Source organism: Zingiber officinale, chromosome 1A (genome assembly GCF_018446385.1).
Source record: "Zingiber officinale cultivar Zhangliang chromosome 1A, Zo_v1.1, whole genome shotgun sequence".
In the NCBI taxonomy this organism is placed as follows: Eukaryota; Viridiplantae; Streptophyta; class Magnoliopsida; order Zingiberales; family Zingiberaceae; genus Zingiber; species Zingiber officinale.
The window spans coordinates 11,773,467-11,784,606 of NC_055987.1; the positions used below are offsets into that span (position 1 = coordinate 11,773,467).

An 11,140-nucleotide genomic window follows, 5' to 3' on the forward strand; every position below is an offset into this window, starting at 1 on the left:
TATGTGATGAAACATCCAAATATATTCAATGAGTTTTTTCTCACTCTTGATACTAAACACAGTAGTTCATGCACAATCTATGGTGTTCCTCATTTTACATTAACAAGTGTATTTAAGTAAAAATTTGCCAGTACTAGTAATAGGATTATTTGTTTTGTTGAATGTTGCCCTCCTTTCTGCTTTTACTCTGTTCAGGAGGATGTCCAACTGTGAAGATTATCATAGTGTAGCATGATTTTGACATACCTTATATGTTTGTCATTTTCTTATTTTCTTCATTCAGGCCTGCCATCTGTTGAACTTGCTATCAAAGGAATTGTTGGGAGACTTTGAAGCTTGTGCTGAGATGTTCATTCCAGTAAATTTTATCCTTTCTATGCCTCTTAATCTGTCTGATATTATAAGCATAATAACAAATTTCTATTCTATTTGCTCAGGTTCTTCTAAAGCTTGTTGTGATAACTGTTCTAGTGATTGCTGAGTCGGCAGACCATTGCATTAAAACTGTATGACAAAGATCAAAACTTTTTCATTTATAGTTTTATACATATTCTTTATTCTGTGAAAATATATGTTTTTCATGTTTTCTTTCTAATATAACTTGTTTAGATGTTGCGCAATTGCAAAGTTGCTCGTATACTCCCTCGGATAGCTGAGATTGCAAAGAGTGATAAGAGCTCTGTTCTTCGTGCTAGGTTTGTGTTCATTCTTCAACTGTTTTTGAGCTCTGACAATTCTATAGCGCAAATAATTGATATACCAGATGCTGCGACTATGCACTTCTAATACTGGAGTACTGGGCTGACGCTCCAGAAATTCAGCGTGCTGCGGATCTTTATGAGGAACTAATAAAATGTTGTGTTGCAGATGCAATGAGTGAGGTAGGCCACTGTAATACATCTTCCACAGTTCCACTAGGTTATTTGCTCAGAGGATTTGTTACTGTTGTCATCCTTGACCATTGTTGACCTAACTGCACGAGTCTATCACAATCATTTCTTATAATCTCTTAAGCCTGAAACAAGGATGGGCTGAATCAGATGGTTAACCTGGACAAACTTTGTCAAGAGTCAATTTTTTTTTGCATCTTCAGGTTGCAAAGTGGGCTGTATTATTTATTTTTTTGTTTTTTGTTTTTGTTTTATTTTATGAAAATTGAAGCTCACACATTGTGTGTTTCGGTTGCAAGGTGGACATTGTAAATATAATTTCACATCAAGGGTTCTGACACTTGACTTCTGATAGGTGCGCTCAACTGCTCGCACTTGCTATCGGATGTTCACAAAAACATGGCCTGAACGCTCCAGGAGGCTTTTCTTGTCATTTGATCCTGCCATACAAAGGGTTAGAGATTTTCCTTTTTGTGTGAGGAACTTTCTTTAGGTCTACCTTATTTTAAAGCTGTGCAGCTTTTTTCAGTTAATAAATGAAGAGGATGGAAGTATACATAAACGACATGCTTCTCCTTCTATACGTGAAAGGGGATTACAATTATCACACAGCTCTTCTCAGGCATCTCAGGCATTTAGTACAGGCATACCTGGATATGGAACCTCTGCTATTGTTGCAATGGACAAGGGTGCAACTAGTTCTGTTGGCACATCTCTTTCTTCAGCTGGCCTCCTATCACAATCCAAGACACTTAGGAAAAATCCAGAAAGAACACTTGAGAGTATGCTTGATGCGAGCAAACAGAAGGTATCAGCTATAGAAAGTTTACTGAAAGGTGTGAGCATATCTGGCAAGCAAAGCTTCACAAGTACACGCTCGACCAGCTTGGATCTAGGTATCCTTGAGATGCTAAATAATCATTTGCTGTTTAGTGTTCAATTATCCCATGACAACTGCCAGTGTTCAATAAATGTTAGTTTTTCAACAAATGCAAATCTAGAAAGGGCTGAAAGTTTTTTTTTTTGTTTTTTCTCCTAGCGCAGGAGTTGATGCTCCATCTACTCGTGATCCACAAGTTCCAAGTAGTGTTTCCTCCAACCTTTTTCCTGTACAGGGTTCAGTATTAGTTGATTCAAATGCTGCAAACATTGCAAAAGGCAATAATAGGAATGGTGGTTCAAATATGTCTGAGCTCCTGACTTCTCAAGTACAGTTAAGCAGAGACTCTTCAAGGTCATCTTACTTCAGCCCATCTGATACCCTTTCAGCTTTGTCATTGTCGTACATGAAAAGATCTGAAAGATTGCAAGAAGGATGTGGTATTGAAGACAATGTTGATCTCAAATTTTCTAGGCGAATTTCAAGTATGCCAATTGATAAACAGTATCTGGAAACACCATATAAAGATTCTTTCTATCGAGAATCACCAAATAGTTACATTCCTAATTTTCAACGTCCACTTCTTAGGAAACAGGTGACAGGAAGGGCGATTGCAAGTAGTAGAAAAAGTTTTGATGATAGTCAAATCCAAGGAACTGAAATACATAGTTATATGGATGGTCCAGCATCTCTAAACGATGCACTCAACGAGGGATTAAGTGCTAGTTCAGATTGGGTAGCAAGGGTTTCTGCCTTTAATTATCTTCGGAGTTTGTTGCAGCAAGGCCCAAAAGGCATTTTAGAAATCACGCAGCATTTTGAGAAGGTCATGAAATTATTTTTCAGATACTTGGATGATCCCCACCACAAAGTTGCTCAGGCAGCTTTTTCCACTCTTGCTGAAATTATTCCCGTATGCAGAAAGCCCTTTGAAAGTTACCTAGAAAGAACATTGCCACATGTCTTTTCTAGATTAATTGATCCAAAGGAACTGGTTAGGCAACCATGTTCAACAACTTTAGAGATCGTTAGTAAGACATACAATGTTGATTCTCTTCTTCCAGCACTTGTTCGTTCTTTAGATGAACAGAGATCTCCAAAAGCAAAGCTTGCTGTCATTCAATTTGCAAATAATTCGTTTAATAAACACACAATTAACCCAGAAGGTAATAGTAATAGTGGCTTTATAAAGTTATGGCTTGGCAAGTTATCACCTTGGGTGAATGATAAAAATGTAAGGCTGAAGGAAGCATCCATATCTGGCATCATATCTGTTTACACCCATTTTGATTCAACAGCAGTCTTGAATTTTATTCTGAATCTCTCTGTTGAAGAACAAAACTCATTGAGACGGGCCCTTAAGCAGTACACACCCCGTATTGAGGTTGATCTGATGACCTTCTTGCAGAATAAAAAAGAACGTCAACGTTCAAAGTCTTTCTATGACCAATCAGATGTTGTTGGAAGTTCTTCCGAGGAAGGTTATGTTGGAGGATTAAAGAAATCTCACCAATTGGGTCGTTATTCTGCTGGTTCACTTGATGATGAAGGTGGGCGTAAGTGGAGTTTAGGTCATGAATCAACTGAACTTGATGCATCCATTGTTCATGTAACTTCCAATGAAATTCACCATTCCAGCCAAAATCTTGATGAGTTTATTTCTGACCCATTATTGCAAGGCACTGATTCAGGTACCAATTGCCTAAAGAAAACAGATTATGCCATTGAACATGAGAGTTCTATACCAACTCCGCGTCTCAGTATCAATAGATTTATTGTTTCTGATGGTCATAAACCTATCGACTTGAATCATGGTGGTGAAATTAGTAAAGGTTCTGAGCTTAAACACCTTAAAAATAGTCCTGTAAGAGCTAACCTCCAAGGTGACAGTGGGCCTAGTATTCCCCAACTTCTTCATCGGGTATGATAAAAGATATTCTGATAATTGCATGTTTGTTATTTTTAGCCTAATGCCCAGGTCATGCAAACATGTTTTCATAAACTAATCAGGAATATATTTGCCTTTGGATGCTTGAGTGTGTTGGTCTGAATTTTTACAGATTTGCAATTCAAGTGATGTTAACTCAGATTCAGATAAAACTGAGGCACTGCAACAGTTGGTCGAAATTTCATCAAAAAATGATATCTCTGTCTGGACAAAGGTACACATTCTTTCTATTTGATTTATGATGAACACAGCATCTATGTGCTAATGAGTCTTAATTTTTGCCATTGGAGCAAGAATGTTAATAACTTAATTTTGATAATCTTATCCTGAAGGCAATCATGTGGCACCTAAATTTTGTAATCAATATGTAAGCTTTACACAATTGCATTTATCAACTAATCTGTCTGCTGAGTGATACATTTAATGTGTATTTCTTGGCTTTGATTCCAAATCTGGCAATCTGATGAATATGAAAGTACCAAGGAAACAGTGGAAAGAATTTCAAAGTTGTTGAATTAAAATTGTTGCAAAAATACAATCGGAAGCAATGAAGTATGCATTAGACATGCATCGGAGGCAACATGTATAACCTCCACTCTCCAAGTAAAAACTAAAACCTGGCAAAAATAAAATCAAAAGCAAGTTCTGCTTGAGGTAATGCTCAGAAATCTACCAATTGATATCTAAGCATAGTTCAAAATCTCATGTCATATCCGGTGGCATGGGTAGAATTTATCGTTCCACTCACCGACCGGCACAACATTGCAAGGCCCCACGCGAGCTCCGTGGCCTCGTGGAGGCCCGTGCGAGCCCCACAGCCGCTGAGTTTTTTTTTTTCTTTATTTTTTTAACTGTCAATTTCTTTTCTTTTTTTAATGGTTAATTCTTTCTCCTCGTAATTCTTTCTCCTTCCTCCCCATATTTAATTTTTTTTTATTCCTTTCATCCTTAAACACAGAAAAATTCTTTTTATTTTTCTTTTTTTCCTTTCCTCCTTAAATACATGGGGAAAAACTCTCTTTAAATCGATTAAGATAAATTAAATTAAATTAAATTTAAACCTACGTAATCCTAATCATTATGGCTAGATTTTAGTTAATTCTAAATTGACTTTTACTCAATCTTAATTTTTAAATATTAGTTTAACCTAATAGTAAGTATTTATAGTAATAAAATATTATAATAATATTTTTTAATTGATATATTTATATTTTAAAAAGTATTGAAACCGTATTGGCATGACACGACATGTACCGAGAACGTATCGTTCTGGTCATAAATCGAAATTCCGATACAACTCAAAATTTTAAACAATGTATCTAAGTGCCTACAATTGCAAAACGAAATTAAAATAAACTATATGATCAAACAAAAATCATATTGAATTAGGTTGGACGCTATTCCATCCTAAAATAACTAGTAATTTGAGAGGCACACACCTAATAAATATATGTAATGTGCCACTGCAATTGTCCATGTGAGACTAATGAGCACGAAGCATTCCAGCTTCAACACATCCTCTCATGCCCATCATGACCTAGAGGTACATAGCTAGTACCATGTTGAATGGGGGTGAAGTTTCCTAAATGGCTAATCACCTGACGGGGCACCTTGCAAATAAATAGATATAATAGACTACCACACTAGTTCATGTGGGACTATTAGGTGTGTGTGCGTGCGTGCGTGCATTCTAGGTTCATGTGGTAGATATAATTAGTACCATGTTGAATAGGGGCGAATTTCGTCTCATCCCTAAATGACAGGGGATACCCTGCTAATAAATAGATATAATAGACTACTACACTAGTTCATGGGTATGCCTGTGTGCGTTATAGTCTCAACGGATCACTCCTAAATAGACATGAAGACAACCCAAAGAAAATCATTCACGGTGGCAAAAGGCGACTATGCTCGCCCTCAGCGCCCCTGCCAACCCGTGACCAACACGGAGGAGGTAAATTACGAGTGGTTACTAGCCTTTAGAATAGTGACTGGCATATGAGGGAGGTATTTATCTCAGCTATGCCGAGATTTGAACCTCAAACCTCATGGTGGCAGCACCTCATGCGCTAGCCACTAAACCGTCCTAAGGGGACCAAAGAAAATCATTCACGATTAGACATGAAGATGACATTCACCATCCTTTGGAACAAACCAAATGGAGTTTCTGTAAGAATTTGACTGTCAAAGTTAAATTGGATAACAAAAGTTAGTTGATTCAATTACACTCAAAACTCGATTGATATGAAAAGAGAATGGGTTTGGAACTAGTACTCCTATAACAATTCAAATACATAGGTTAGAATGAGCTTAGAAAATAGTGGAATCCTTAATACTGTTAAGCCATTGTTTCCCAGATTAATCACTACTTCCATGAACAAAGGAAAGTGGTTCTGCTTAGACCTTGATCAAAAACTAAAACCATGATTACAGATGGATCAAAAGTGTACAAGAAGCCATTGAATAAGTCAATCTGAAGGTGGCTAGTTTTGATGAAGAAAGACCTTAAGAGTTGCTCTGGAGGTGGACTCTCTACACCTCTCCTTCCCATGCCAGGCTGCCCTGGTTGGCCATTGCCAAAACATCAAAAGAAAAATCAAAATGTCATAGTAGACATCATTTGCAGACGAGGACAGATCCTCTGGTCCGCAAATTGTGGATCAGAGGATGGTCCACTTTTTTAGACCTTTGATTTGGATGGACCCCGCCTATTTAAAAATAGAGTCTATCCAAATCAAGGGTCCTCATGTAATGGACCATCCTCTGGTCCACAAGGACCACAATTTGTGGACCAGAGGATCCCTACTGTTTGCAGACATGGGAATAACTGTGGCTTTCTCTAGTTGTGAGAAACAAGGAATCTAAGGCAAATACAACTTCCTTTGGGGTCTGAAGAACCCATAGTAACTGATTTGGTCCAAGTTACTTTTGGTCGATGCTAATCATTAAATCAGATTGTTCACTCTTCCAACAAGAAATTAATGTTAAACATCTGTGACTTGTTGGCAGATTTTGAACTTCAACATTACCCAAAATGGGAGTATGATAGAGTTCTATATGCTCAGTCATCAATCAACTTATTAGTGCGCATGCCTAGTCTAATGAAATTGGGATCATTTTCTCGTATATCTGCTTGTGTCTCCTTTAGCAATTACTTATTACATTTACCATTATATATATTTTTATACACTTTTAGAATAGATGTTTTGCTTTGCTAGGATGAGCACCCAGCATTTTTGGCAATGGACCACGCACTTTGGATTTTTTTTAGATGTGCACTTCTGAGTACTTCCGGTTTAATGTGTTAACTGATCATATGCATCATGCTTTTACATTAAGATAGTACATGTATGTGGCATGCGTGCTCAAGCTCTAATGGCATTTCACTGGTATCTATGCAGTATTTCAATCAGATATTGACAGCTGTGCTCGAGGCATTGGATGATTCAGATCCTTCAACAAGGGAGCTTGCTCTTTCTTTGATATTTGGAATGCTCAATAATCAGGTATTTCATTATTTGATTCTTCCTTTGCAGCAGCATTCCTATTGACAAGCTTTGCTCTGGTTGTTCTCTTTGCTTGTTTCTTTTTGCTCATAGAAGAGTGAGATGGAAGATTCTGTTGAAATTGTTATCGAGAAGTTGTTACATGTGACAAAAGATGTAGCTGTGAAGGTATCCAACGACTCATGGTTATTTGGTTTCCTACTGTATCTATCTTCTTTGTCCTTTTCTCTTTCCTTTTTTTGTTCCTTCTGCAGGTCTCAAAGGAAGCAAACCAATGCTTGAATGTAGTCCTATCAGAATATGATCCATTTAGATTCTTTAGTGTATGTAGACATTTTCACACATTAGTAATAGTGATAGTCTAATCATTGAGTTAAACACTTTGATTGAGCTTTTATTCTATTTTGCTTTAATTGCAGGTAATTGTTCCTTTGTTGGTCAGTGATGATGAAAAGACCCTTGTTGTTTGTATCAGTTGTTTAACTAAGGTAGCTTTTTCTTAAGTTTTTGTTCTTCTTATAGTGTCTTAGTTTTCCCTTGATCAAAATTTAACACCCCCAAGTTTATGGAGCACAAGGGAAATAAATTGTTTATCTACTTTGTTGAAGAATTTCATGCTATATTAGTAAGAAAGAAAATTAGATTTGTGTCCTTCAACATTATTGCTTCTCAAGCTACTCTTAATATGAGTTTGAGATATAATCTTTGCCAAATTTACAACCTTTCAATTATTTATTGTTAGTCTCCAATGGTTAAGCGTATGAACTTGTCTGGACATAAATATACTTGTATGTAAAATATATGATAACATTAGCTTTATAAAAAAGGGAATATTAAAAATATAAAACTATTGCATGACAGTTAATTAATTAGTTATTGTTAGAAATGATTAGCTAACCACTTATCCTAAAAGTATGAGCTGGTAGAAAAGGAACTCGTTTAACATTTATATTCTTGGTATATACCAAGGTTTAAAATATCATTTCATGCAAGAGCTTCTATCTTCACTGGAATAACACTATTTCAGTACTTTCTTCTTCCAACACGAGGCATGCTTCAACATGTTTCAAAGCGTGCTAAATCAACTTGAAGGAGTTTAATTCAATACTCTTCCACTTAGCTTATGTACCTCCAAATATAAGCTTATAAAGTTAAAATGGCATTATAGTTTTGGAGCAACAAGTTACAAAAATATGACAAACATTTGACTAATTATACCTTACTAATACCAAAATAAATGTGATGCATCAAACGAGAGCATGGGTTCTTAAACATCCTTATGAGCTTTACCCCAAATCCAACGCCCAAATTAAATTGGAACTAATTTCTTATTATGTCCATAAATATATCTAGACTTGGATTATAAAATTTGGAATAGGAACATATCTGGTGTATGATATGGTTACATCTAACTTTTCCAACTTTGGTGCTACTCTTTGTTGGTGGTGCTCTAGATGGTTCTTTCCCTTGTCCCTTCCCTCTCTTTTTAGTGTATTTTATTCTCCGTGTTCAAGAAGTGAAATTGAAGAATGAGTAATAGTGATAAAATCTTCCTATCTCATCTTGACCACTCTAGAATTGTACCAGCTAAGATAATATCAATTTTAGTTAGCAATTGGAATGATGCATCTCTAGCAATTTGGCCACTGCTTCTTGACGCTGGAAATCCTATATATGCCCAATTATTTTTTCATTATTCAAAACTCTGATTTAAATGACTTAATAAAATCAGTTGGAACTTGGTTGAGTCATTGAATTTTTGGAATATTTCATCTACGATTTCTCAAATTGCCTATTTTAGATAGAGATTTTCAAAGTTTGATGAAAAATAATAGAAAATTCATAAAAAATGGTAATATAGGACCTCCTTTTGATTCCAAGAAAGTTTGGCCACCTAAATAACAATCATAAAATGTCTACATTTCAGAAACCTTCAGCAGAATATTTGTATCTGCAGTACTGTAATTGACATTGCTGAAGTTTGTTTTGTTCTTTGTTCTCCCAGCTTGTCAGCCGTCTTCCACAAGATGATTTGATGAAACACTTGCCGTCATTTTTACCTGCCCTGTTCGATGCATTTGGAAACCAAAGCCCAGATGTGAGAAAGGTGATACTATTTTTATTTAACTCACATGCAAGAGATATGCATTTGCTTTTCTTCTGATATTTATCATGACATTTCTCTTTTTTTACAATGGTATATTGGCAAGATTGCTTAAGAACAAGCCAAATTCCTAATTGGGTAGGCATTATCCACACAGGAAGAAATTTTGGTGAAGCCAACAAAACATAGCATCTAAATTATTGTTCAACTTTTAGAAGACTGATTTTATGATGCCACTGGTGATAAATGGAAGCACTAGATAAGCTACAGATGATGCAGTGCATCTTTTAAAATTTAATGTATATTGCATGATATGCACATGCATGTCTTGATCATTCCATAGAGTATCTGGTTGAAGTATTTATTGGTTGATTATTTTTTCACTTTGTTTCTCATAATTGCTTCAAGTTGGGAGTGGTAGATTTTGTGCTTCCTTATCTAGAAGAGGAAAGTGTATTTCTAGAAACAAGAAATATAATAACAGCAAACCTGAGCTAATGATAGCTACAAGTTCACTGATGCAACCCTCAATGATGGTTAGGACCTAGGTAGATAGCAAAAAATCAGCAGCTCAAATTGCTTGTATATTCCATAACCATGAGAAAGTTTGAGGAGCAAGATATATCAAGAAGGTCAAAGTTATCCCTGATTGAATTATTAAAGGGGTACAGATTTGGTTGTGTTAAGATATACTGCTCATTGCACACCTTTACTCTTTATGCTGAATATTTTTCAGAAGGATCAGCAGAAAAGTAATGCCCTCTTAAAATAAAGTTTCCTAGGGAAGAAGAATTATATAGGTTGCTGCTGTTTTCCTCTCGTTCTTTTCCTATTATTTGATTGTATAAAATATCTTATTGCACAGATTAGTGATATTCAATTTGCCTTGCCTATTGCTTAGGATGCCCTTGGCATTATGCTTTTATATAGGATTCTCAGAAAATATTTTCTAACACTTCACAATGACAATTTTTCAGACTGTCGTTTTCTGTTTGGTGGAAATATACATTAAGCTTGGCAAATCTTTTTTACCTTATTTGGAGGGTCTCAGTAGCACACAACTACGACTCGTGACAATCTACGCCAATCGAATCTCCCAAGCTAGATCTGGTGCTCCAATTGATTCTAGTCATTAGATATGTGGTATTTTTGTGTTATTGTTTGTGGATAAGTTGAGGTCGTGTATCTGTATAGTGTAAATCACACTGTCCCCTCTTGTTTGATGATTGTATGGATGACCTTTTTTCCTTATTCTGGGTGGTGGTTTTCCAAATGACTTTTGGTGGAGATCAGTGATGTTTTCCAGAAACGGATTGAGTGGAGCCTCCATCAATCTTTTAGTGCCATATTGCTTAGTTATCAAAGGGTGATAATTTTAACTAATTTGCAGAAACGTGGCCTTTGGAATTGTTGCTGTGATTTGTATATGCTCTTTTCATTTCATCGATTATTTGTCTATTGTTGTTTTAGTGTAATTTTTATTACTTTGGTGGATCATTTTTGAGGTATCCTTTTGTGCTTGCTCATATTAAGAACCTGGAGATCGGGAAGATGATCCAAGAAAACTTATTGTTACGCTCCTTTCTATAACTTTGTAACAGCATTGGTTGATTTACATATCCAGCAGCTGATTTGCAATCATCCACAATTGATAATGGCAACTCTACACTCTTTTTTCACCTCTGCCCATGATAAGCATTTGACAAATAAAAATTATTATTGGCTCGATGAAATATTATCGTCATGGTCATATATTTTTATTGAATTTTTTAACGATTTATATTATTGTATTCATTGTCAATTTAGACTTTT

General features: G+C 35.8%; 1 protein-coding gene across 2 annotated transcripts in view; it reads left to right on the forward strand.

Annotated features, from left to right (window-relative positions):
* Positions 1-10,721, forward strand: part of LOC122019004 (CLIP-associated protein-like) — a 30,351-nt gene extending 19,630 nt beyond the window's left edge. The window contains exons 8-21 of one of the 2 annotated variants that reach the window (XM_042576524.1): positions 284-358; positions 438-506; positions 610-695; positions 764-881; positions 1,246-1,344; positions 1,420-1,786; positions 1,935-3,691; positions 3,831-3,932; positions 7,120-7,224; positions 7,321-7,392; positions 7,479-7,547; positions 7,644-7,712; positions 9,230-9,331; positions 10,306-10,721. In XM_042576524.1, the coding sequence (XP_042432458.1) occupies positions 284-358; positions 438-506; positions 610-695; positions 764-881; positions 1,246-1,344; positions 1,420-1,786; positions 1,935-3,691; positions 3,831-3,932; positions 7,120-7,224; positions 7,321-7,392; positions 7,479-7,547; positions 7,644-7,712; positions 9,230-9,331; positions 10,306-10,464 (3,249 nt within the window). In that variant the 3' untranslated portion in view covers positions 10,465-10,721. Of the gene's footprint in view, positions 1-283; positions 359-437; positions 507-609; positions 696-763; positions 882-1,245; positions 1,345-1,419; positions 1,787-1,934; positions 3,692-3,830; positions 3,933-7,119; positions 7,225-7,317; positions 7,393-7,478; positions 7,548-7,643; positions 7,713-9,229; positions 9,332-10,305 lie in introns of both variants that reach the window. The other variant, XM_042576519.1, reaches the window with a different exon arrangement.
* Positions 10,722-11,140: the final 419 nt, after the last annotated feature.